Source organism: Pleurodeles waltl, chromosome 6 (genome assembly GCF_031143425.1).
Source record: "Pleurodeles waltl isolate 20211129_DDA chromosome 6, aPleWal1.hap1.20221129, whole genome shotgun sequence".
NCBI classification, from domain to species: domain Eukaryota; kingdom Metazoa; phylum Chordata; class Amphibia; order Caudata; family Salamandridae; genus Pleurodeles; species Pleurodeles waltl.
In genome coordinates, this window is record NC_090445.1 from 1,622,302,125 (window position 1) to 1,622,329,188 (window position 27,064).

The 27,064-nt window shown below is 43.3% G+C and overlaps 1 protein-coding gene across 1 annotated transcript in view; it reads right to left on the reverse strand.

Annotated features, from left to right (window-relative positions):
• ASTN2 (astrotactin 2) overlaps positions 1-27,064 on the reverse strand; it is a 2,164,803-nt gene that overhangs the window by 281,838 nt on the left and 1,855,901 nt on the right. Inside the window, exons 18-19 of the mRNA XM_069241522.1 lie at positions 8,983-9,116; positions 4,220-4,368 (exon numbers count right to left, since the gene is read on the reverse strand). Of these exons, the coding sequence (XP_069097623.1) occupies positions 4,220-4,368; positions 8,983-9,116 (283 nt within the window). The remainder of the gene's footprint in view (positions 1-4,219; positions 4,369-8,982; positions 9,117-27,064) is intronic.

Sequence of the window (27,064 nt, forward strand, 5' to 3'; positions counted from 1 at the left end):
GAGCACTTTTTGACAGAAAATGTTCTAAATCCCAATTTTTGCATTTTTGCTGGTTTGGAATCTTTAACAACACTTCCAAGGGCCCAGGGATTGGTGTACTCCACTTGGAGGGTCATGGCTGGCTGGATCAAGATGCACTTGTAAAGTTATTGCAGCTTTTTGTGTCTCTGTAGCTCTGAACAGCAGCTGAGCAAACTAGCCCTTGGAGTTACCCTGGTGGTCAGTGGTTCAAGCAGAAAACTAGGTCTCCGGCAGCAGGGCAGTCCTCTGAAGGCACAGGGCAGGCTTCCTTCAGGCAGCAGGGCTGTCATCCTAATGAAGCAGCAGGGCAGTCCTCTGAGAGTCATCCACAGGTACAGAAGTGATCTGCAGAATGGATCTGAGAGTCCTAATTTATATCTGCTGCCAGCTTTGAAGTGGAAGAAACTTCTAGAGTTATCCCCTCCCAGATAATTCTGGAATTTCCTTCCTTCCTCCCCTGGTGTCAAAATGTCTGGGGTCATCAAAGGCTAGTGTGAGGTACTCAGGGTCTCTGAAGTGGAAAAAGGGCTGTGCACAGCTCCATCCCTCCCATCCCTGTCAGGATGGCCCATCCTACCAACTCACAATACCCCTTTGTGTGGCTGTCTAGGAGGAAAACACAAAGCCACAACTGCCAATTACACCTAGTCCTGTGACCCAGGAAGTAGGCTGCAGGCACCAAATGGTTAGGACAAGAAAATGCCAACTTTCTACGAATGTTATTTTCAGAATTGTGACTTAAAATCCAACTTTACCTTTTAAGAGGATTTTAAATTACAATTCACTAGACACCGAAAAGAAATTTTTACATATTCCCAAGCAAAAGGTATTGCTTATTAAGTGTAATAGGGTAACCCAATGTTAACGTATGGGAGAGGTAGGTCTTGCAGCAGTGAAAACAAATTTGTGGGTTTTTCATTACCAGGAGATTTAAAACTTAAAAGTATATGTCCATCTCTATAAATAGAATGCACCCTGCCCTAAGAGGAGCTTAGGCCCTGCCCTAGGGGTGACATATGTATTAAACAGGAAGTTTTAGGATTGGCAAAAGCGTTCTTTTGCAATTTGACTTGGCAGTTTAAAACTGCATGCAGGCTGCAATGGCAGGCCTGAGACACGTTTTAAGGGGCTACTGAAGAGGGTGGTATAGTAAGTGCTGCAGGCCCACTTCACTGGGGACTTCTGAGTGGATTATATGTGCCAGTTAGGTGTAAGTTTATTTTACCATATTTTAGGGAGTGAGCAAAAGCACTATTGCATTGATTAGCAGTGGTAAAGTGCACAGAGGACCAGCTGTACAAAGCTTTTTTCTTGTTGCAAACAGCCCAGTTCATAGAATCGGGCCGTTTGCGACAAGAAAAAAGCATTTCCCAACGTACACACCTAATTTTGCGATTCGGTAATCTATTTACCGAACTGCAAAAAGGGTTTTCAAGTCGCAAATAGGAAGGGGCGTTCCAAGGGCGTCCCTTCTTAATTGCAAGTCACAGTGGTATTTATGCTTGTTTTACGACTGTGAATGCGGTCGCAAAACAATCGCAGTTAACACCAATTTCAAATTGGTGTTAACCCACTCGGAAATGGGAGGGGGTCCTCAAGGAACCCTTCCACTTTGTGAATGGAAGCAGAAATATTTTTTCAGAGCAGCTCGTGGTCCCACGGACCACTGCCTACTCTGAAAAAATTCAAATAAAACTTTTCATTTTTTTTGTTTCAAATGCATCCGTTTCCCTTTAAGGAAAATGGGCTGCATTTAAAAAAACTGCTTTATTTATAAAGCAGACACAAACATGGTGGTCTGCTATCTCCAGCATGCCACCATCCCTGTTAGTGCGGCCATTCCCAATGGGGACCCGATTGGGAATCGCAAACAGTATACTTATCACTGTTGTAGATTTTGTTTAGCGACCCACAATTCGCGATTCCCAAACGTATCGCAAATTGCGAGACGCAAAACAAAACATCGTACATCTCGCCCTGAGTCTTGAAGTCAACAAAAACTTTGAAAAACAGTAGGGGAGAAGGCAAAAAGTTTGGGGAAAGGCCACCCTAAGGTTGACAGGTCTAATATGATAACCCTGTGAGACAAAGTTCCAGTATGTAACAGTTCTGCTCTGGATCAATGCAAGTCACGGAGATTAATGTGAGGAGATGGGCAAACTGACACGCAGATGAACCAATGAGCCAGCAGGTCTGGGAAAAGGAGGAACATTACATTATTTATAGTGGACTAGCACAAGGAAGTACCCACAACTATAAGTGGGTCTAAACATACAAGGTTTATCTTATCCTTGACAATTTTGAGCCTTTAATAAATGAGGTAAAAGTAGCAAGGGTTTAAGGTGGTGTGTGTAATAGCTGATGGGGAAACGCTGTGTTCCTCAGACCCTGGGTAAAACATAATTATAGCCACGTGATTCTGTCTGGGTTATTTCAACAACATCTATACTTTTTACTTTTTAGGAGATGTCACTCGATGATTCTTACTCACACATATAAATTACACATATTAATTTGCATTACACAATAAACAACACGCTCATCTTTTCGTTTCAAAATATATATGCAAATTCTCATTGATGAACTTTTGTTTTGACCTGGGCACTGTTTTTTGCACTGCACGAGCAACTCATTTGTCACCATTGCACCAGCACATTATGTTTCAATGTTGCTATATTCTTATTAGAAAGACTTTTTGAAATCAATTAGACAATATATTTTGGAAAAAATGATGAGCCTGGTGGTGGTTATTTTCTAACGCAAATAATAAGTGTAAGTAATATGTGTGAGTAAGGATCATTGTGTGACTTCTCCTAACAAGTAAAATGTATAGATGTTGTTCAGATAATTCTGACAGGACCACATGTGATTATACTGAGAACTTGAGATGGTAGCAGTTCTCAAATTCAGCCTTGATGCAAGGGACAAGTAACACAGCCCTGCTAACAGGGCTTTCTGTAGAAGTGAGAAGGATTTGAAGGTGTTTACTAGGGATGTTCATGCATATTCATTTCATATTTCACCCCAAAGATCAGCATCTACATCTTCTACATCTGCTCGCCGTAAAGGCAAAATCCCGAAGTCATTATCACATAGTGCATCTCAAAGACATTATTTAGTGCCAGATTCCAAAGCAAGACTTCAGGGACTGATCCCATCAGCATGAGGTAGGCTTTCATAGGAGTTAATCAGGGCTAATCCTAGGACCAGCATCCATTAATTTTCCCAAGAGCAGATATATCCCAAGGGCAAGGTCCAATGACTAATTCAATAGACAGGACAAAGGAAAATGTGTCAGTGTATGATGTACAATCCAGGTTAAATTACCAACAGCAGTGGAGTTAAGTCAAGTTACAAAGGCAAGAGCCGGAACTTTAAGGTACATTTAGTACAAGAGTACAACTAGGCATTGAAGGGTGGTCACTAGCGTATATTATTCTTAAAACAGGCATGCTTTGATGCATACTGCTAGCCCTGGGAGATGAGGACAGGCTCTCTTTCATGGGCTGCGTAAAGCCAGTCTTACCAGGCAAACCAGAGAGTTAGCTTCATATACTAAGCTCTGTGGTACCTTGAGCTTGAACACCATTGCAAATTCTTTATTTTCTTTTATGGTCACTAGTTTGTTTTGTGTTCCCCGCTTATTGATTATCTTTCTTTTCTTTTTCCTTTTCATCAATTGTACAGAATACATTTACAGATAGGACAGAAGCTGAGGTCTCTTGGGAGGAAGTCAAAATAATGGCTTTGGGTGCAGTTTCCTTATGTCATTGGGATTGTACGATGCATGACATAACATAATTTATACTAGATGGATGTGGAGGCATAGATGAGCTGTGTGTGCCTCCTTTAGTATGACACTGGTGGGAAAGGCGCTAGGATTTTTATTTTAGAAAGCATTCAACCCCAGGATGCGTGAAGAAGGGCAGAAGATAAAAATGAAAGGGCGGATAGAAGCAGAAGTCAAGTGAAAGTGGATTTCAAATGGTATACAGGGTGAACAGTGAAGGGGGGGACAGGGAGGGGTTCCAGTTTTTATGGGGAACAAGGAGTAAAACAGATATCTGACCTATAAAGAAGCAAAGAAGCACTATATGGGTTTGCAAATCAAAAGCAGTCCTAGTGGCACCTTCTGACAGGGCACCCATCTGTAATCCTTTGAGGACAATTTTTCTTTGATTCCAGATAAAGCACTAACCTGTATATAAATCAGTGTCCGAGTACTGATCCACTTTCTTATGATGAAGAATGTAATCTGAGATCTTGGTCCCAATCGATGGCTGCACATCCAACCACTCCAAAGCAACCACAGAACTGGAAGGTTCTACAGTGGGAGACAGACTGAAACTAGGAAACAAAGAACAGAGAGAAAACCTGTTACTGGAGAACCTGAAACTGAAAGGCAGGCTCATTTCTGTTGAATTATTGTCTGAATCTGTATTTACTGACACAATTAACCCTTGGTTGTCCATAAAAGTTGAAGTGCTTTATAAATTAGATAGACAAACATAGAGCTGAAGTGAGACTCGAGGCTACCTAGTGAAGGAGAGCTCTATGCTTAGAGACAGACTGCCCCCATCAAGAAGGGCGGTACTCTCTATAGCGTAAGACAAACCGACAATGGGGTGAGTAGTGTTAAAGATGGGTGCTGATCAACTTCATGCTGGGAGAATGTAGATCATGGGGAGAGCCAATTCTGAGTGTCACGGACTAGCAATGGACATATTTATATTGGGAGGTAGACTGATTCAGAGGAGAGACGATTGTAATTCTAATACTACAAAGCTCTGTGATGGACTGGCCCAGGGAGGGTGGCCCAGTACTAGTGTGTGAGACAAGCACTAGACAGATCTATACTATGAGAAGCAATGACATGAAGCAAGAGTGTGTCAAGTCAGCACCGGACAGTTTTATGCCAAAAGAAGCAGTGGCTCAGGCAAGTGTCTGAGTGACTATCACTGAATAACTCTGTGAGTATATTGATATTTATATAACGCAACCCTATCTAGGAACAAATGGAGCACTGCTTGTGGAGGTAGACAAGGCTAGGGAGACATCAAGATGATGTAAATATACGGGAGACAGGAAGATCTGGACTCCTAGGTAGAAATACAAGGGAAGCTGTTGAATGATGAGGGACTCCTTGAAGGAATGCATTGCTTCTTCAGCGCCATTCTGCGTTATGGGCACACTAAGGCAAATTTGATCTGTGAGGAATATTATCTTTAGGGCCTGGAGTTCAAGAGCATTTTTTTTAACCTGAGCTTTTTGTTTTGCATTTTGACATTGTGGTAACAGCAAGGTAGGTTAAACAATAAACTTAGAAGAGGATGTGGGATATGAGGGCAATCCCTGAAGGTTGAACGAGGCTGGGATGATTCGCTTGTATTTCCTTAAGCCTGTGATCAGTCTGAGGCAGGATGGCTTTCAGAGAGACCCGTGAAGAGTTGGGGATACCTTCGAGAAATTCATGGCCTCCATCCAGGTGGAACATGAACTTGGGTCATTGTGTTTCAGGATATTATTTTTATGATATTTGACTCCTTCTACTTGAGAGGGTGACTTAATATCATGGGTTTAATAGTGTGTCTTGTGTTCTGAAAGTTTGCAGGGACACAGTGTTTTATATGCATGCCTAATTCTGATATTTTGATTTTATTGGTACTTTTATTAGTACTAATGCTTTTGTAATATAGTGTATAAGCCACTCTGGAAACCACAATTGTCTTTGCTAGCACGGTGTCTCATAAGAGTGATTCTCATGACTTATTCTCTTGGGATGATGTTCACACTTTCTTTACTAGCTGCAAAGTAATACAGGGAGCCTGTGTTCAACCTAGCAGCTAGAGAGGAGAATGCTGTTCTGGGAGACAATTGGAAAGACAAAAGTGTGATGTGCCTATGGACTTAAATTATTGACAGCTGAGGACAGGACCGTGGGATGCAGGTACATTCGACAACACAGAACAAAACTATCTAGGATACTGGAAGATAATCTTTATAAGATGATAAATATTTTCTTTGCATTCAGTTTATTGTTATCCATCTGTTCTGATGCTCAGCTTAGACAACTACTTGTTTTTATACACTAGTGTAGCATAGTAAAGATTTTTAGAAACAAGATTCTTGTGTTGCTTGACTTCTCAGAACCAAGTGGAGAGCCTAATCCAACAATTATCCGATAGTCTCTGGCAGGTATGAGAGGTCTTCATACTGACTAGTCCCAGAGAAATAGCACCGGTGGGCCAGTGAAACCCCTATCTGTTGTCACCACATCACAGGCTGGGAGGGCAATAGAAAACTTATGGGTGACGAAATTCCTTGCCTCCCATCAATGGTTACAAAACATTATTGTGATAGGAATAGCTTATTGTATAGTAAAGAGGACGATGGTACCAGGCGATCTGGCCTTTTTTAGGCAACGTGGTTTGGGAAAGTCAGGCCATTGTCAAATGTGAAAGGAAACTGTCTGATGTGCATTCATAGTTGTGGGCAAAGCCTGCTAGATCCCAATTCTTGGACCTTTAGTTTTCTTGAACATGCTGATAAAGAGTAGGCATTCATTTTTGGTTATTATGTGCTTCTGGTGGGTACAGGGGGGCCTATTTATAAGCCGCTTGGCATCGCTCTTGCACCACGCAATGTGGTGGAAGAGCGACGCAAACCTCAGTAGTGATTCACAAAGCCATGCAAGGACACTTTGTGTGGCCCTATGGCAACACAGCACAAATCGTGTAATGGCGCTAGGCTGCCAAGGGGGCACAGTGCAGGGAAAAAGGCAGGAATACACTGTATTGCCTTAAATGCGGTGCATTCCTGTCCTTTCCCTGTCATGATGAGCAGCACAGCAAAGTGACTTGCTGCACTGCGTGACGGACTCGTAAATAGGCCTTTGGATATTTATGCTTGAATGAGGGAGACGAAGTCTGTGGGTTAGTGAATGACTTTGATGGATGAGAACTTCGTGAACAGATTTGACGATAGATTTACTGAAGTTTTGCCCTGGAGCTCATATACTGCACAGCACAACACAACTCAAAATGTAACAGTAAATTACCACACATTATAAAACCCTGCAAGTGTTGTGCAATACTGTGCGGAAGTACTCTTGCAAATGTTAGGCACCCCACTAATGGTATATTTACTATTTTGGCTTTGGCAAGTAGACAAAAAATGACCATGCAGAAATTAAAGATGTCAAGGGAAGGTATGTATCAGTATGGGCACCATCAGTGAAGGCGCATCACTGATTTGCTGAGGTACTATTCTTGACTGCCTTGTCCCTATCAGCAGGAGAGGACACGTGTAACTCAAGCACAATGCCACTGAACCACGAAAATGGTTACCAGATATTCAGCATGTGTGGTGATCAGCTGATCGAAAGATGCGGACAGTTTGGAAATGATAATGCGACAGATCACTGTTGATATCTGTCAGGAGAGCATCATGTAGTGTTGTGTGGTGAGCGCATCTTAGCTACAACTGGCTCTAAAGGTTGAATGGTAGTCATATGGAATGAATTACATTTTCTTTTTCAAGTTGAATTGCTATGAATTTCTCAAGTATCTATCTGAGGAAAGGGAGACGCATGATTGCACAGTATATGCGTAAGCAGTCAAGTTTACAATTTCATCTTTTAATTGGGGTGCATCAGGGAAGAAGTTTGGGGAGTCAGCACTGATCATAAAAAGGATGGGTGTGTAATATATATGTGATTTTAAATAGTTGGAGGAGATGTCTTCTTCAAATGAGGTGACCTTTAGTGCAGGGATGATGTCAACTAGAGCAGAGCTTAGTGTGTCACATGACATTAGCATGCTTTGCTGCCTCTAGATCCAAGGCATCCTTTGGAAATATTTTCAGTTCCTTTACAGTTGCTGGTTGTGGAAGGAAAAATATGTTATCCTTGATTGGCTAGTTGGTGCAGCACATTTGGAAGATCACGTGTTCTCACAATGATCATCTTTCACTTACTGTGTGATTAGGTTTCTTGTACCAGTAGACAAATCAAACTCTTCATGGGAAAGATGGATCTGATAGGTAAACTCTAACCAGCTCTGAGACGGGAGGAAAACGACACCGTTTTTAGAGAGGATTGCCAAGGAAAACTAAAGAACTCTTGATAACTTTATGTTGAGATGCACAAGAAACGAGGGTAGAGTAAAAGAGAGAATCGATACACAATGTTATTTGTGATTACATGTTGATTGATACTGGGATGAAAAAGATCAGACGACGATTGCCCAGCCCTGGAGACAGCTACTCTGGTTGGATGGCTAAACAAAGAGCTGGGATATACTAGCACTTCACAGTTTGATCGTGGACACCCTCGTGGGAGGGTATTTACTTAGAAAGAGAGTGAGAGAAGAGAGAAAAGAAAAAGACAGAAAATAAATAGAGGGGCAGAGAAAGAGGGAGAAAAGTGGTAGAGTGAGGAGAAAAAAGACAGACAAGCACTTAGAGATCTTCGAGAGAAAGCACACCAGTCTTATCGAGATGGCATGAGAGGGAAAACCTTAGCACATGAAAAATTTGTGGGGGGTTGTATCCTGACAAGCAGAAATACGCTCATAAAATCAAGGATAACATACCAAGCTTGAGATGGTGTTTGGTGGTTACCAGATTGGTCTTGTCGGGAGAAGGGAAAAAAAGTAAAAGCCTTTCTTGTGAGGTCTATGGGAGGAGGCGCTCTGATTCTGTGAGGAGACCACAGTGAAAGCTTGGATGTTGCAGAGTGTTTTATGGGGTTAGAGAAAGCGTAGACCTAACAGTGAACTACTGCGTTCTCAAGAATTTGTGAGTGTTTAGTGTGAGCAACCAAGGGCACAATGTGACTGAACAAGAGACAGACAGAATGGCAATGACATGGTTGGAAATAACATTTCTTAAAAGGCAAGGCTGCGCTCCTTTGCATATTCTCGGTCGGAAACAGTCAAAGAGGAGGACTGATCTGGTACATACGTGGGCTGAGGAAGAGGGCTGCAGTTTGGAAGTCCACTCTCATCAAAGGCACTTAGATCGCACCGGCACCAGTCTTCGATGACGTCTCCTTTTCCAGAGCACCAGTAGAGACTCATTGTAGCACTGCGCAAAGCCTGAAAACACAAGACATAAGGCAGACCACAGTCAATTAATGACCTTATTAGATGTGAGTTCTATGCCTAGGCAAACAATGACTTCTCTACAAGGGAGTTGCTGAATTCAGTATCCATGGCACCATAAAAACCCTTCTTTTGCTACTAGGCCTAGGGGAACTCCCCTGTCAAAAACCAGGTCACAATGTGGGCACTTACATTCTTCATCTACAGGCCATAGGTAACAGCATCACATGGGACTCATACTCATGCTTACACGTTTCTCATCCAATTCATTACTACCACTGACAGATGGAAGCTCATACATTCCTAATACAGGCCAAGGATTACATTAGAAAATATGGGACCTGCATTCTCTGTATAAGAGATCTCATTTCCTTATTTCGGGCAACATGTGATGTCTCTGGTCACCTGTAACAAATGAATTACATAGCTGCTGAAGTGAAATAAGTTATTAAAGTTGAGTTCAAGACAAGCCAATTAGCACGTCAAGATTATAATCACAGACACAGTTTAAACCAAGCAACCAAAACAGCCTTTTCTTTTTTACAAGCTTTTTTTCTACACATTCGGCGCCTCAGCATTTTGAATCTGACATAAATTAAACTGATTCTAATATCTTTTTGCAACAAATTACAAATTGCTACTTGATGTGTTTAATAGCACACTAGATTCCTCTTTTACATTTCATGTCTGCAACCATACACCACTTTCACGTAAAAGATCAAGACACCAAAGTTGTAAGTGATTTTGCTGGAAGGATGATGGTGTGACTGTGTACTATAAGGAATAAAATACCCTCTGCTGTACATTTTCAGGATATTCCAAGTCACCTCAGGAGTTCCTTGAGCTTATGAAGGAATTTTGCCTTTGACCACCTTCCTTTATTGGGTCACAGAACTCTTTGGTAACTTGTACTGTGGTGGTCAGAGTTTCTATAGCGGAAGCCAGCCCCCACTGTGTACGGTTGAATAAAATAGGCAGTGTGGAGTTTGCCGCTCTCAGTGGGGTAGTCAGCAGGGCCTAGCCAGAGGCTGTGGCAGCAGGGTAGCTAGAAGAATATGTTAAAAAAAAATTCACTAAAAAAACTAAGTTTAACATGAAGTTATATTTAGGCATGTTATTAAAATCTCCCCTTGTGTTGAAAAAAACTCAGAAAGTCCCTGAAAAAACAACGGTTAAAGTGATGCTATAGTTCAGTGTTGAAATGAGGCAAAAACTATTGTTTAAAAAACAAAAAAAACTGAAATTCACAAGTTGTAGTTTACTTAGCTGACTATATCATGTGCCCCTGCCATGCACTGCTTATGACCTCATATATTACATCACTCATGAAATGTTAAATGACATAATTGAAAACATCACTGATAACATATATGTATAGTATATACAAATATATGTGTATAAATATATATATATATATATATATTTGTACGTATATATGTTTGTGTGTGTATATATATAGTGAACAAATTAAATGTTAAAGTGACATTATTGAAATGAGGCAAGAACTAACATTAAAGAATCCACAAACCACAGAAGTATGCCATTTATAATTCACTCAATTAACTATGACTTGTGTCATAATCATGCACTTCTTATGACCTTACTTAGAAGTATCCTGGATATCTGAACTCTGTGAACACAAATCTTCACAAAACATCAGCCTCCAGGACTCCATCTTCAACTTTAAAATGTTGGAATATTCTTTGGGCTGGCATCCTGGCTCTCCTCAAACCCAACAATACCACGAGAAGCAGACCACAAGCCAACTGGTACAAGTAAGAGCTCAGGATAGGCAAATGCCACTTCAAGGAACTGGAACGTAGATGGTGTCTGAGCTAGGACAACACAGATAGATACATCCTTCAAATCTGCCCTCAGGTTCATTTTCCACCACCTTGCCTCTACTTTGACCCATTTCCCATTCTTGCCCTCTGCACACGAGCCATTCCATTCATTCAAGTGTTTCCAGATTGAACATAGCCCATGTCTCAAGCCATCAACTGACTTCGGGCATTCCTCTCAATTTGCATTGTCTGGGAACCATCAACTTCTCCTTGATTCACTTCTGCTTTGCATCAAACCAATCACAACTGTATTAGCCAGCATCAAGATCTTATCTAAACTCTTTGCCTGCCAACAATCTTCACTTTGCTGAATGTGACTACTCAATTCCAGATGCAAACCCATACTGAAGCAGCAACAAAACCACTGAAACTACCTATCTCTGGATGATCAACTTCTTCGTGCCTCTTGAAAGTCTGCAAGAGCCTGTCATAATAAGCATGCACTGACTCTTTAGGTTCTTGTAAAGTTCGCAAAATCTTTAAAGATTTCTCCTCCCAAGCAGCTAGCTAGCTCCACCTGCATCACTCCCACACAGGACCTCTCCCCAAGTTGCACCTCTTCTTGTGCATGAATATAACCAGCATCTGTGACAAACTCAAACCCCAACTATGCCCCTCTGAGGACTCGAACACATCAGCTCAATGCCCACCCGTGGATCACCACAGCCACATACCAAGAACCCTGGAAACAAGCCACTGTACTACTCATCCTCAGTAAGCTCTCTGTGTTCCTGATAACTCTAGCCAACTACCGATCCCCCAACTAACACACTTGGCCAAAGTCCTGAAGAAACTGGTCAACAAATGCCAAGCCACCCACCTCTAGGAAACTTATCTCCTCACAGGGCTCAATCCACTCAAGCTATTTTTAATACTTACTGGTCCCTTCTTGGGAGTAGACACTGAACAGGTGTTCTGTTCAGTTGAAAAGTGGAGGGGCAATAAAAGATGCCTTTGCATCCTGTTCTTATATCACATTTGCTCTGTGTTCACAGACAGAGGTCAAAAGTCAGTTTTTCTTACAATTAATTTTCCTTCTGACTGCAGAGTTCCAAGACTTTGCAAGGTGAACTGTGTGACCTGCTGCTTAGAATGTAAAATAAAAGGATATAGGGTGTCATGTTTTCCTAACACACAACATTTAAATGACTTAGTCAACTGTGCAAACATTTCAAAATACATTTCAGTAGTTGTGAAAGCCCTTTTTTATATTTCTGTATGCTGAAAAAAATTTTTTTTTATAAGATGAAAAAAAAATCTGAATACTTTAAGTGTTGATGTGCAAAGGATATGTTTTCTGACACCCAATTTTCAAAGATTGTTAATACACTATATAGTTTAATCAGTAAAGCTGCAAGTTAGTGAAGAGGGTTTAAGACATTTCTTGAAACGTTACTGTGTGTAGATGACAATATGTTACCACATCATGGTTTAGTAATATATTTATTCAAATTGAGTGCTTAAACAAACTGAGAAACACTCCTTCCCTGATGGCAATGTTGTTAGTAAACTAAAAGAAGTCCTAGGTTATGTGGGCTAGATATCATGGGTATGCTGGCTAGATCCTTGTGATGCATGCAGCAAACTTTAGTCTACTTAATCAAACAAAATAGTTTTTTTTGTACTGCAGAAATGCTGAGCTCACATATTTGAAGGTGCAATCATATGTAAGAAGGAAGAAAAAGGTGACTCTGTAAACCATTTGCCTAGGATCACACAATTTGAGACCCGTTTATGGGTCAAGTACATTAGGTTAGGTCGAGTAAATTGTTTAAGTTACTCGACCTGCAGGTCTAATAACATTTTTATGATTTTTCGAGCCCTGCCTCAACACCACTCAATTTGGTTTCAGGCTGAACCACAGCACAGAAACAGCTCTCATGGCCCCAACAGAGAATATTTCCATTATTATAGAGAGAGGAGACAAACCTGCCCTCATCCTCCTGGACCTCTCTGTGGCTCTTGACACTGTTCTCACCCAATCTTTGTCCAACAACTCCACAAAGCTGGCATCCAAGGCCCTGCCCTCTGCTGGATATGATTCTTCATGAGAGGCCGGATTCAGTCAGTCAGTCTGAGTCCATTCTTTTTGGATGCCCAAAACATAATCAGTGGAGTACTTCAAGGATCATAACTCAGCACTTCAGTACCTGGATGACTCAGGTTGCCAGCCTCATCCACACTCATGGCATCAACGTCTTGTCTTATGGTGACAACACTCAGCTGACACTTTCAATCTATGCCAAAACTTCTAACGCATTGACCACGTTCTCCACCTGCTTTACAGAGGTCCTAGTGTAGATGAAAATCAATTCAAACTGAACACCAACATGACAGAAGTCATGATCTTTAGAAAACACTCCTGGCTGTGGGACTACATCTGGTGGCAGACAGAACTTAGATCCACACCCTTAAGTTAAGCTTTGCGTTAGGGAAACAGGTACAGTTTACCCTTTGGAAGGGTGCCTTTTCAAGACTCCACTCTTTTACAGGGCAGACTCTTCCTCAGAAGGAATTGATCACAGCATACATATATGGTGGAATAACAACCAGCAGAGACACAGGGAATCTCTTGCACACCATCATCCATGGAGCAGGACTGCCTGGTTCCTTAGAGTAGGCAACCGCAAAGGGTTCCAATTCAAGAAAAATCTATTCTAGAGCATCAAGATAATTATACCTTACACCTTCTTTGTATAAAAACTTGCATATTGTCTCGAATCAGACATTGCTCCATCTGATTGGTGCTGCTGATCCTTATTCCTACTTTGACCTACCAATTACATAGAGATCCTTGTGGAGAAAAGCCTTCAAAGCTACTGCTATGAAAGAGCCTTTGATTATACAAAAGATTTATGGTCTGATTTAAATAGTAATGGTAATTACAAACCTTTTAAAAACCCTGGTTTCCTTCTTCTGTAAAATTTGTAATGAACAATTCTTTGGTAAATTCCGTAGTGGAAACTGTGCTTAAAGCAGAAAGCATGGGTTCGGGAAACTCCTATATTTATATACTCCAAACTATTACTTAACAGCATGCCTACAGGTGTATGAATCGGAGATGATGTTAAACCTGAATTTCATGAGGCAGTGTGTCACCGATAAAGGCACCTTACAGCATGTCAGAAATACAATCATTTAAGTAAGAACAGATGTGATGATTGAGTTTTAGATTGGGAATACTTTTTAAGGATTTATCATAAAATTCAAAAAGTTTTTTTACAGAAATCATAAATGCAAATACATAAAAACATTGCTATAACGGCTCTCAGCAACTGAAATACATAATATGTGCAAAAATCAGAGAAATTCTAAGTCCCAAATGAGCAGAAAATCAATAAGAAAACAGACAGCATTTCTATTAGCATCAGAAAAGAATCTTGCTCAACCCCAAAACTTGAGGGTTCATAGGCAGTTTTCGTTGAAATCATCAAATTCTGCAAAATCATCATGGTGTGAGCAAAAGAATAACACTCTCAGCCAATCAGAGCGCTGGTCTATGACATGTCATATTATCTTAGCATCTAAGCACTATCCTGCAATATGAATATTGATTCTAGCAACTCTATGCTAATGTCACCTGGAGATGGCAGGACAAACTAGTTACAAGAACAACAGCAAACTATTGTGAAAGAATGAAGTGCCGTAAGCTAGTGGAAGAGCCTTGGAAAATGCAACATTATTGTCCATGTTGGAAAGTCTTCTTCTACAACAGCAGGTGCAACGTCAATGGAAATAAACAATATGACTCTGCTTGACTGTGCTGCAGAAATGATGATCAGTAATCATGCAGGAGGAGACATCCATTTTGAACAAGATGGTGCCCAAGCCTAAATTAAGACCTAGTTAACATGAACCAGGAAAACACAAGTTAACAAGACTCCGAAAATTAGTTTTGAATGCAATACCACCATATCAGTGTGTACATGTAGATTCAAGAGTAAATCCATGTTCTGCCCATGTTTATAATGCACAAACATATACACGCACAAAAACGTTGGCAGAATTATATGCATCAAGCTAGTAGTACAGTTGCCCCTTCCAGATTCTGGAGATCTCAGAGAGATGTCTGAGGTGAACAAGTTGTTTGAATCCAGTGAAACTGTACTGGTGCTTAGCTTGGGGATTGGTGTGTCAGATGCAGCAGGGGGTAGATCAACATGAAAGACTGCAATTCAGGGAATCTTTTGTGTGCTCCCATTACAGGTTCACCATTTCTGTTGCCAGAGAAGGTTGCAGTTTCACCAGGAATAGGTTGATTGCAGGTTTTCCTCATGTGGTGTAAATAGTTCAGGAGAAAGTGTGTGCATCTGAGCTAAAATGCCTAGGTCACTCCTTAAAATGTCAAACACAGAAATCAGGCCTCAATGGATCAACCAGCTGAACTGGTAAAACACTAAGGGTCATATTTAAGAGCCCCTTGAGCCGCCTTAGCATCATTGTTTTGACATTAAGGTAGCCTTTTCCCTGTGCCATATTTACAAAGTGGCGCAATGCATGCATTGCGCCACTTTGTAACTCCTTGCGCCACATTATGCCTGTGCCAAGCATAATGTATGCAAGGGGGGTTTCGGTGCTAGGAGGCCCGCAAAAATGGTGCAGTGAAATTTAACATATTTCACTGTGCCATTTTTGTGCGTCATATTTAACACCTGCTCAGAGCAGGCATTAAAATGATGCACCTATATTAACCTATAGGCCTCCATGCCCTTTGCTACACTAGCTTCAACATTTTTGATACTACTGTAGCAAAGGCACCACAATAGTACGTCATTTTAACACCTGCCTTGAGCAGGAGTTCAAAAAGTCAGAAAAAATGGTGCAGTTAAATCTAGTAAATTTCATTGCTCCATTTTTTCGGGCCTCCCTGCTTTGGAATGCCTCCCTTGCATACATTATCCCTGGTGCAAGCATAATGTGGGGCAAGGGGTTGCAAAGTGGTGCAATACTTGCATTGCTCCACTTTGTAAATCTGGCATGGGGAAGGCCTCCTTAGCGCTAACTTAGTGTAAAAAAAAAAGAGATTATGGCAGCGCAAAGGCGGCACAAGGGGTATGTAAATATGCTTGAATGTACTTTTACACAGAACTAGGTGGTTGTACGACAACCATATCAATAGCTTAAGGATTTCTGGGCTGCATGCAAAATAGTGTTGTGCCGTTTGAGCAATCCCTGTCCCCTAAATAAAAAGAGCCTTTTTGCAGAACTTTTCTTATAATATAGCGCTACCTAATGGTTACTCTCTATGGCTGCTTCCTTACCTCAATTTATGGAAATGCAGGCCTTAGCCTGAAGACTTGGCGCTTCACTCTCACTTGAGACACCACTGAATCCCCTGCCTCTATTTGCACAACTTTCACAATATGCCTCCTCTGGACTTGGTCCAATCCCCGCAACACTCGTATACATGACCCTACTCTTGAAAAAGCCTACCGGCATTGTCTGTTGATACAAACTATGCTTTCCTATGTACCCTGTAGCCTTGCTTTAAAAATAAAAATGCAATAAGTAAAAACTATTAAAAATGCCAAGATTTAGCAACCTCTTGTGAAATCCGTTCTCCTTAACTAACAAACATGTTTCTTTTTAAATGCCTACCTGCACTTAACCTTTCAAGAAACATGAGCTTCTCGTGTTTGTCGAGGATGCTTATTTTTCACTGTCCAAGGATGACATTGTTGAATTTGTGCTGATCAATATTTTCCACGAAACCAGTTATTATGAAGACTAAGAAAGAAAGAACAGCTAAGGAAAATATTCATCTAAGGTTACACGCTTTCTGATCTCATTATCAGGAAACAAATATCTGTCTGATCATCTCTCTGGGATCTCATATCTGAGTGTACGGAGGCATAGGCTTTTTTTCTCGGTGTCCACTCCAACAATGCTGTATACCTCCTCTAAAAATCTGCCCTGCAGCCCACTCCCTGCTTTGCTGTTAAAAGCTCCGGAGCCATATTACACTAAGGGCCAGATTTACAAGAAAGTGGCACACTAGCTTTGATGTGCCACTTTTCTTGTGCCCCTCCTAACGACACTATGTGTGTGCTGTATTTACAATACGGTGCACCATGGCCCTTGTTTCCACAATGGCATCATAATTTATCATGCAATTGTTGTACTTTGCCGGATTAGTGCCATCAATTATGGCACTAGTACATCAAAGCACTAGGGAGGCCCATAGGGTACTATGGGCCTGTCACTATAATGCCTGCCCCAAACAGGCGTTAAAAATGACAGGAAAAATGTTGCAGTGAAATCTTGTAGATTTTACTGCGCCATTTTTTGCAGCCTCCCTGCGTGGGAATGCCCCCTTGCATACATTATATCTGGCGCAGGTACAATGTGGCGCAAGGGTGTTACAAAGTGGTGCAATGCTAGCATTGCACCACTTTATAAATATGGCAAGGAGAATGGCCTCCTTAACACCACATTAGTGTAAAAACAAAATCACACTATTGTGTTGCTAAGGGGCGCTAGAGCCTTGTAAATCTGTCCCAAAGTGCCCTTGGGACGTAACCACTGTTTAAGCCTGTTTTGCACGACCCCAGGGCACTTTGGTATTACAGAAGGGGCTGCAAACACTTACGCGCCCCCTTCTGTTATACAGATAGCTCTGGTGCACATATAGTGCCCGCACATTTACATGGGGGTGGGGTCCTCTGAAAATGAGGGAATCTCTTTGCCTTTGTGCCCGCACCATAATATAGACTTGAGCACAAAGGCAAAGAAGCCACTAAAAGGTGGCACACTGTCAGTGCGCCCCCTGATGGCAGCCCTCTGGAAGGGGTGTAGACCTACCCTTGCAGGTGGGAGCAGTCACTCACTGCACCCACCTGCAAGGGGATTGCTCACCCCTCTTAAAAGTGCAGGCAGGTTGCCATCTGCAATGTTAAACATGCAACGGCTGCTTCAAAGCTGCTCGATATTTCACTTGAATGCACCTTCCCCAGGGCAGCGCGAGTTCGTGGCTGCCCTGGGGGCAGTGCATTCATTCTTATTCAGCGAACTCTCCTTGTTTGCGCTTGGTGTGCCCGGTTCAAACAAGGAAAATGGGCCACATGTGTAACACAGCCCCAGGTAAGGTTTTTGGAAGAAGTGCATGCTGGCTAATTACGGACAGAAATTTTCAGAAAGCAATAAGGGGGTTCTAGTGCGGGAATCAACAGTGAGTGAGAAGGGCTGGGCTGCCCCTTCTGGCATGTTGGCATTTTCCCAGTGGGCTGGAAACTAAACAGCATTTTTCAGTGAATCATGGCCACCAATGCCCAAGCATGCACTCATGGCACTTTTCTATTCACAGCCTCATGCAGTGTGGGGCAGGCTGGACCATTTTTGGCAGTGCTGATTTTTCTTTCTAGTCCAGCTGTGGGTATAAAATGACACGTAAGTGAGGCAAAGACCAGTGTACAGCTGGAAAGTCAACCAGAAATACAAATAAGAAGACAAGCAGAGAAAGAGAGGCTGAAAGACTGAGAGAGATATACAGATGGGGAGACAGACACACAGATGCTCATTTTGGCACTGTTTCGCCCAACGCTTTTGTTCATTCTACATAAATGTCCCAGTTTTTCGGGGAAAGGTCAGGTCAACCTGCAACGCTTTTGTAAATGTCCCCGTTTTTGGGACAAAGGTCTGGTCAACCAGTGAATCAGAAGTGAAAGGTATGCTCTCCTTTTACATGCACTCCAAGGGTCTTAAATACTTCTGCTGCCTGCTCACGCGTGCGCGTGTGTGTGTGTCTATGTGCGTACGGGCGCACGCACACACATAACCACACACACACTCTTTTAGAGGACAGGCCAGATATAATAAAGGCTAAAGGCTTTAGTCCTACTTTTATGTCTAATCTGTCCTGTTTTTTTTCTTTTCAAAATCTGGTCACCGTAGATCAGTGGTTTTCAAACTTTTTATGCTCACGCCCCAACAGTTGAAAAATAAAAATCATCGGGCCCACCCTTAAAGTTTTTCACAATTTATTTTATTAAGATGGCAATGTTTAAATATGTCTAGACTTATTTAAACATTGGAGTTAAGTACTGTTACATTTTTAAAACTGCAATGACATGTTTCTTCTTAAAACTTAAAACAAAGCACTGTTATTTGTATAATTCTTCTTTTATCCAGAGCCTGGCACCCTCCTGGAATCACTTGAGGCCCACCTTGGGGGGCCTGCTCGACCCCCAGTTTGAAGACCCTGCCCTAAATGGAGGGAGACAATGGGAGCCAAAGAGAAGCATCTCCTGTCTCAATGGACTCATGTATCTATTGCAAGAATGTGTTTTACCTCATAGTCACAGGTCCACATCCTGCTGCCTCTACTATGTCTTCTAGCCTTTCATAGGTCAATATGATGGGTACCACGGAGCAAGCATCTGCTTTCGAGTGCCAAGATTTCAAAAGGGGAGAATGTGCGCTTTACAAATACACATATTATTATACAAAGCAAGGAGACTTGCCATTTTTAAAGCCAAAATCATTTTTAATTTCTCTCCCTAAAACTTACTCCACTGCAATGCAAATTAATGGGGAATTTACATGCTCACAATTTGTTTCTCCATATCTATCGTCCACTTGTTCTCAATTTTGCCACATATGGGAGAAATGACACAGAAGAGATGGGATATATCTCTGGAGAGGAAGGGGGGGAAGATGAGAGGCACGGATATATTAAAATGAGGGGGAGGGGAAGTCTGTACCCCTTCTTTCTTAAATGTCAACCAGGGAGGCCAGACCCTGCCCTTTACGCCAATCCAATCTGTTTTTGATTCATTTTTTATGGCAACTGCTTGGCTTTCTTTAATTTGAAGGAGGGGTAGCGCTGCACTGTGCTCTGCCTTGCGTCAACCTTTAGAGAAACAAGGTTAGCCAATCGATACGTCCTTCAGTTGCACTCATTAGCTGACCGCAGTAACGCAGTTAGGCCGATAAAGCACGCACGCTCGAAGGCCCCGCGAGGGGCCGCCATTCAATTTGCTGACCTTTGTTTACGAAGGAGCGCGTAGGCTGACGTCAGTGCGGAGGGAAGGCGCGAGGCCACAGCTCAGCCCCCACGCTCAGCAGAGCTCTGCTCCCAAGGTTTTTCAGGAGTGCCGTGTTTGAGACGGGGAGGTTGCAAATATGCCAATAGAACCGATTCAGGAGTGAAATTCACGATTTTTTAAGCCATAAATGGCTTTATTTTGTCTGTCTCCCCATGAAACCTTCTGCCTCCTAAGAGGTCAATAGCGAAAAACACTTTCTCCCAATTAACTTTTTTTTTTTTAAGTCTTCCACTTTACTTTTCTGAAATGACATTTATGAAGTTGCGTGCATTGGGAGGTTAGAATACTGCGTGCGGCCTGCAGGAGAGTAGAACTCAAGACTCGGGGAAGTTGCAGGGATGTATGAGTACTGCCCTGTGTTTACAACTTCAAAAGCTCAAACTCCTATAAGCTAAGACATTTAAGAGCAGGGATGCTGACACCACAAAGCATGAAGCTCATGCCTTGCAGTCCCTTTCTGGATAGAAGGCTGATCATCTGCCCTTTTGCTACTGTTCGCTGATTTCCAAACACAACTATCCCAATGTCAGCCTGTGTCTTTTAAGGCTGATGTACTGACACTGTTCTCACAGAGGTAGCGCCTGAAACTGATCACTGACCCCTTGTCCCTGTCACTACAGAATACTTAGCATGTGGCATGTGTCTCCCTCTGTGTGCAAGGACATTGGGGATGGGAGAGACGGAAGACAGAGCAATGCTCAGACTGGATGTGGCCGACACACAGAGGGGTGATGCTAAAAGTTCATCCACCTACCTAGAACATGTTGTCGTTTACACAACTCATCACATGGGATTCCCATATCTCCCTTCAGCTCAGACTTGAACATCAACTATGTGTAATTTGACAGAGGGCCAGAAACCTACCTGCTTAACTTGGCATGTGAGCTCCGACTCTTCAGGATGCACCACAAAAAAAACATGAGCATATTAATAATATTTTGGCAACGGGCAGCATTGCACGACTTCTTGCGTCGCTGCCCTGAGTCAAAAGAAAAGGGCAGGAATGCGCTGTATCTGTAAGATACAGCACATTCCTGTCCTCTTCCGCTGCGCCAACACAGGCACCCTTGCACCATAGTGCAAGGGTGTCTGCATTGTAGGAAATATTGTTTTTATGCTTCATAAATATAATCAGTGGAGGCGTTTTCCCCTTTCTGTGTGTGCTCCAAAATGCAGCACACACAGAAAGGGGGGAAAAAAAGGAGCAATAAAGACATTTTGTCCTTGTAACGCTTCCGTGGGGAGGTGTAGGTTTTGTTGTATGCCCAGGCATACAAATCCTTGTAAATCTGGGAATACGTCAAAATCCATGGGTGTTGTGTGGGAAAACCCACTGCAGTGCCCATGGAACGCCTCTTTGATGCAGAATAAGGCAATGCAGCGTCTTGCGCTGCATTGCCTTATTCCATATCTACAAGGCCCTGAAAAGCCACGCAAGGAGGCGTGGCCTTGTAGATATGAGCCTGCAGCCTATGCCGCCAGTGTGTCAAACAAAGTGATGCACCGGCGGTGCAAGCCGCTTGTAAATATGACCCACAGGCTCTGTGGTACAAACGCTATAGAAAAACCTTTGAGTACATAAATACTATGCTAAAGCCTGTGATTTCATACATCACTGTACCATTTTCACCGGGTGTGACTATGGCAGGCCTGACACTGCTATCTCAATATCTTACCCTCTGACTGAGGGTTGATCCACTGACATCTCTATCCCAGAGTTACAGTCAGTGACTGAGGGCTGATCTCCTGATACCAATGTCACCCTTGACTGAAGGCTGATCCTCTCACACTGTTATTCCAGATACACTTTTGTTAATTGAGGGTTTATATCCCAATATCACTAACCACAGGCACTTATTGTGAAGAGTGATCTCCTAAAGCTGTTGTTGCTGCAGAGCCACTGTGTGTGACTGAGAAGCTAACAGTGCCCCACTGATGCTTTGGGTGACAGAGGACTGATCTGACATACCTTGGTGTTGGGAGTAGCTGGGCACTGCTCTGACCAGTGTGGCAACATCGCTGCCTGTGACTAAGGATCAGGTCTGGACTGGCCGTAGCAGGCATCGGGCATTTTCCCAGTAGGCTGGAAGGGTGGGACTCAGGTTTGTTATCAGTTTTGTTACTCAGGCCACCTTTTCAGCAGTGCTGAAATATCACCCTCCAGTAACGAAAGCAACAGTGTTTCACACTTGCATGCACCGCCCCTTCCCCTGCCCCCCATTAGTCCGGTCTGACAAAATTGCCAGGGCTGCTTTGGGTTCCCAGTCCGATCCTGCTAAGAACTGTTCTGACATCACTCTACCAGGGTAGCTGTCTGTGAATGAGCAATAATTGACACCACTGTATCAATGTATTTTTGATGACTTAGAACGGATCTCACACATGTGTAACAATGTTGCTGTCAGCGACTCAACCTTAATCTGACACCACTGTATCAGTGTCGCTCTGAGTGACTGTAGACTGATGAAACCATTGATGAACGCTGCTGACACTGACTCAACACTGATTTGAAATGACTGTACCAGTATCACAGTCGGAGACTTCCTGAGCCTCCCATATCCCCTCTCTCCAAATCCCAAAAGCAAAGGGGAAGTGACACAATTCGGCTGGGCTGTGAAAAGGGGGCCCTATCTTTCCAGAAGTGCAGCACAGAGTGTGCACTGCTTTGAGCTTTTTGCTTTCTTTGCTCTCACACTGTGTAGGTTTTTTGCTTGGCATATCAGATTTGTTTACTATGAACTTTTTTGGGAATTTGACATGAGGCAATGGTGACAAACAGAAAAAGTGCTTTGCAAGAAGGTTTGCAATAGCAGGATTCAGTGCTGGGACCAAATCAGGTGAGGGTCTGAAATAAGTAGTCAAATTCTGATCAGAAGACCCCTTACCAGCTATCTTGTCAACTTTCAGCCCTCAAAGGTTACATGTACAGATGCCTTATAGTGCCTAATCTACCTCTGTTTATTCATGGAGGCCTCAGGTTCGCCAAGTTTTAAACTTGCAAGGATACCCTCAAGGGCAATGAGGGGGGCAGAGAGCAACCAAGGCCAGCGTACCCCACATTCCTTGGGGATAAGATCAGCAACAGTGGAAGGGGCAAGATTAGAGTCACAGGACATTAAGAGAATTAGGTGGAAGTCAGATTCTTACAAGTGGTATATCTGTTGCAATTTACTTTGATTTCATGGTGTTCAATTATAGCTCATATTGTCTTCTTTCAGTTTTTCATGATGCTGGCAGTTTGGGTACTTGGCCATTCATTTGTGAGGCGGTCAGGTCTCTTGATGGAGGATGTGCTGAATGCAGTTTTTTTCAAAATATATTTTCTTCTGCTGAGGTGCACTCCAGGACTCCTAATGTGTCAGAGGAATTAATTATTGATTTAGTGCTTTAGTAGGTAGTCTCAAAAGAATGAAATTCATTCCCCACAAGTGGATACGAGTACACAACATACTCCACAGGGATAGGGTTCATTTGTCGAATCAGGGGACATAGATCTTCTCAAGACACTAGAATTTTCTTCCATAGTAGAGCTGAGGGATAAGGGATAGTGGCAGTGACTTTGTCTGTCCTTATGGTGGTGATAGTGTCGAGTTGTTCTTTTAATACTTTTGCAGACCTCTCCTTCCCACCATTTGACCCAACAATTTTATGTTGTCCTTAGTGTGGGCCACTGAGGGAATAGGAAGCTTTTGAAACACAGGACAAAGGGGGACTTGCTTCTGTTCACTGTGAACTCAACCAGGCAGGTCTATGGGGCAAAAATGTGTGTGGAAGGGAGTCAAGTCTGGGATGAGGTATCTAGTGATGGTTGCCCATAATCAACTCTAGAATAGGGGTGTTTATGTTGGTAGAATAATTGAAATGGGTTCTGCACTGGAGCAATGCTGACCTCGAATTTTTCTACCAGATGTAAATATACTTCTTAGGAAAATAATGTATGTTGATTCGTTAAGTGTTATCCCAATCTTAGATTCGCTTGTCAGGATAACAATTTAACAGGTACAATGTGTGGTAAAGTTAACAAATCTTTTATTAGTTAAATACAACCTATACTTTTCAGTATGATTATTTGAGTTGTGTATCTTTTTGACAAAGGGTGAGGAGTCCATGGTTTGAGGGTTCATAGCCAATAAGCACTGATCGCAGACAACTGTGCAAACATTAAGCTCTATGTTTTAGCACTTATCTTTACCACTATCACTGATCAATGATCTAACAGCATTGTATCAGTGCCACCCTCAGTAATAGAGTACTTGTAGGAAGCTGGCCTGGTGTGGTGGAAACCTCTGGTGTCTACACCTTACACTAGGTCAAGGCAACCCCTTATTAGTTAATAACAGGGTTTAGGATGCCAAGACTCTCTAGGGGTAGCTGTGGATTAGCAACCAAGACTTATCTTGGATGAGTGTAAAGCACTTGCAGTACCACACTAGTCACACAGTAATTTATCACACATGAAAGAATCACACAGGGTTACAAAAATAAAGGTGCTTTTTATGGTAACACTGAACTAGATTACTTATAGATAGTCCCCCAACTGGAGGTAAGTACATACTATATATACACAATCAGTATTAGAAATTGGCATATTGGACCAACAAGCATTGGCAAGAAATAGTAGGAAATAGCTACGGCCATTGGGGAGGGCCAAACTATATACTAAAATAGTGGATTGCAAAGTTAGGTCCCCCACCCAAGGATGTGGAGTAGTTAGCTGGGAGCAGGGAGAATTAAGGACCCGAAGAGGTTAGTACTTAGATGACCCCCAGCGACCAGTACGGCAGAGGTAAGTTACCTGGTTTTCCCACACGCTATCAAGGGGACTTAAAAAAAGGAACCTTGTAAGAACAGGACCAGACCAGAGGGACCTAAAGGTGGATTCTGGACGAAGAGGGCCTGCAAAGGAAGGTGACAGAGTCCAGTCCACGATGGAGTGTCCAGAAGGGTCAGGAGCCATGCCACCCTTCTGTGGGTGAAGATCTGTGTCAACTAAGGAGGATGAAGATCAGCTGTGGAGTCCAAGAGAAGCAGAGGAGTCCCCGGTGTCATGCAGAAGATTTCCCCCACAGGTTGTCAGATTGCAAAGGAGTCAGCAGTCAGGAAGACCACCAATAAGCCTTGGCAAATGCAAACCAGGGCAGAAGAGGAGTTGCAGAGATGAAGAGAACCAGCAAGGGGAGTCCGGGCTGACCCTCAGCAGTCGGGAGAGCCAGCAGAAGCAGTCGCAGCCCCCACAAGCAACCCACTGGCATCAGGCACAGTAAGTTGCAGTGAGGTCCAGTTGACAGACCTAAAGGGGAGTCCCATGTCGCTGGAGCAGCAAAAGAGAGACTGCCCTTGCAAGTATGAAGTGCTGGGGGATGCGGCTACTCGGAGCTTTAAGACCCTTCAGAGCAGGAGTCAACAAGCCTTGGTTGCTGCAAGAGTCGTGGTGCACAGGGATTCCATCCTACAAGGAGAGGCAAGGGGTCACCATCTCCCAAGTTGGATAGAAGGCATAGAGGTCCATGGGGACCACTCAGACCCACCACCTGAGTTGCAGGACCACGCAGTTCCAGAGGAGAGTAGACCCATGCAGCCGAATGTCGTTGCCTTAGGTACCTGCAGATGCAGGGGAGTGACTCCTTCAGTCCAAGGGAGATTCCTTCTATCTTCTTGGTGCAACTGAAGTCTTGCTGACCCCAGAGGATGCACAGCTATGGAAATGTTGCAGTTTCTGGAAGGAGCCGGGGAAACAATGTTGCAAGGCGAGGTTGTCTTGGGAGTTGCAGTCTTGTTCGGTTCCTGAAGTCTCCAGTTGTGGTTCTGGTGGCCAGGAGCAGGAAAGGTCAATGCAGAGGAGTCCTGGTGGAGTCTTGCATGCCAAATCTAGGGACCCACCTGCAAGGGAGTCCCTAAATAGGGCTAAAAGAGGGTTTAGCCACTTTGCACACCTATTAGAGAGGGTCACTGACATCCCCTGTCTGACCTGGCCACCCGACTGCTCCCTGGGCCCTCTGAGCATCTTGTTTCCAAGATGGCAGGATCAAGTGGCCACCTGGAGGAGCTCTGGGCACCATCCCTTTGTCCAGTTTCATGCCAGAGCAGGGACTTGGGGGGTCCATGGACTGCTGCAAACCAGTTTATGCAAGGAGGGCACCAGTGGCTTGGGGAGGCTTCCCCTCCCAAGTCTTGTAACACCATTTTCCAAGGGAGAGGGTGTTGCATCCCCTCTCCCTCAGGAAATCCTTTGTTCTGCCTTCCCCTGCTTGAGCTGGTCAAGCAGCAGGAGAGCAGAACCCTGTCTGAGGGGTGGCAGCAGCATGAGCTACCTGCCAACCCTGGAAGACTGGTAGGAGCAATACTGGGGGGTCCTCTAAGGAGACCCCAGAGTGCATGGAATCATGCCACCAATACTGCCATTGGTATTGGGGTATGATTCAGACATGTTTGATACCAAACATGCCTAGGTTTGGATTTCCCATTATGTACCTGGAACACAGGCCAGCACATGAGTAAAATGGCTTCCCTGCACTTATGAAGTCCAGTATAATGGAACTGAAGGTCATAGGGGCACCTCTGCTCTTGCAGGGGTGTCCTCACATGCAGGGACCTGCACCGTGCCCTCTGGGCTGAAAGGGCCTGCCATATGGGTAAACTGGAATGTCCTGGTGCAGTGACCAGCAGTGAAAGGGTGCATGCACTTTTTCATGCAGGCTGCAATTGCAGGCCTGCAGACACAGTTTGCATGGACTCCCGTGGGTAGCATAACACATGCTGCAGCCCATGGGGGTCCCATGGTGTACCAATGCTCTGGGTACCTGAGTACGAAATATTAGAGACTTATAGGGGTACACCAGTATGCAAATTGTGGGGTGTAAAAAGGTACCAGGGTGACCTAAGTTGGTGGAGAGAGCAAAATCACTGGGTCCTGGTTAGCAGGATCCTAGTGAAAACAGTCTAAACACACTGAATGACAGGGGGTAACCATGGCAAAAAGAGTGACGTTCCTACAGTACTGATCTGACACGCCTGTAACAGCATCACCCTCAGTAACAGAGGACTGAGCTAACAT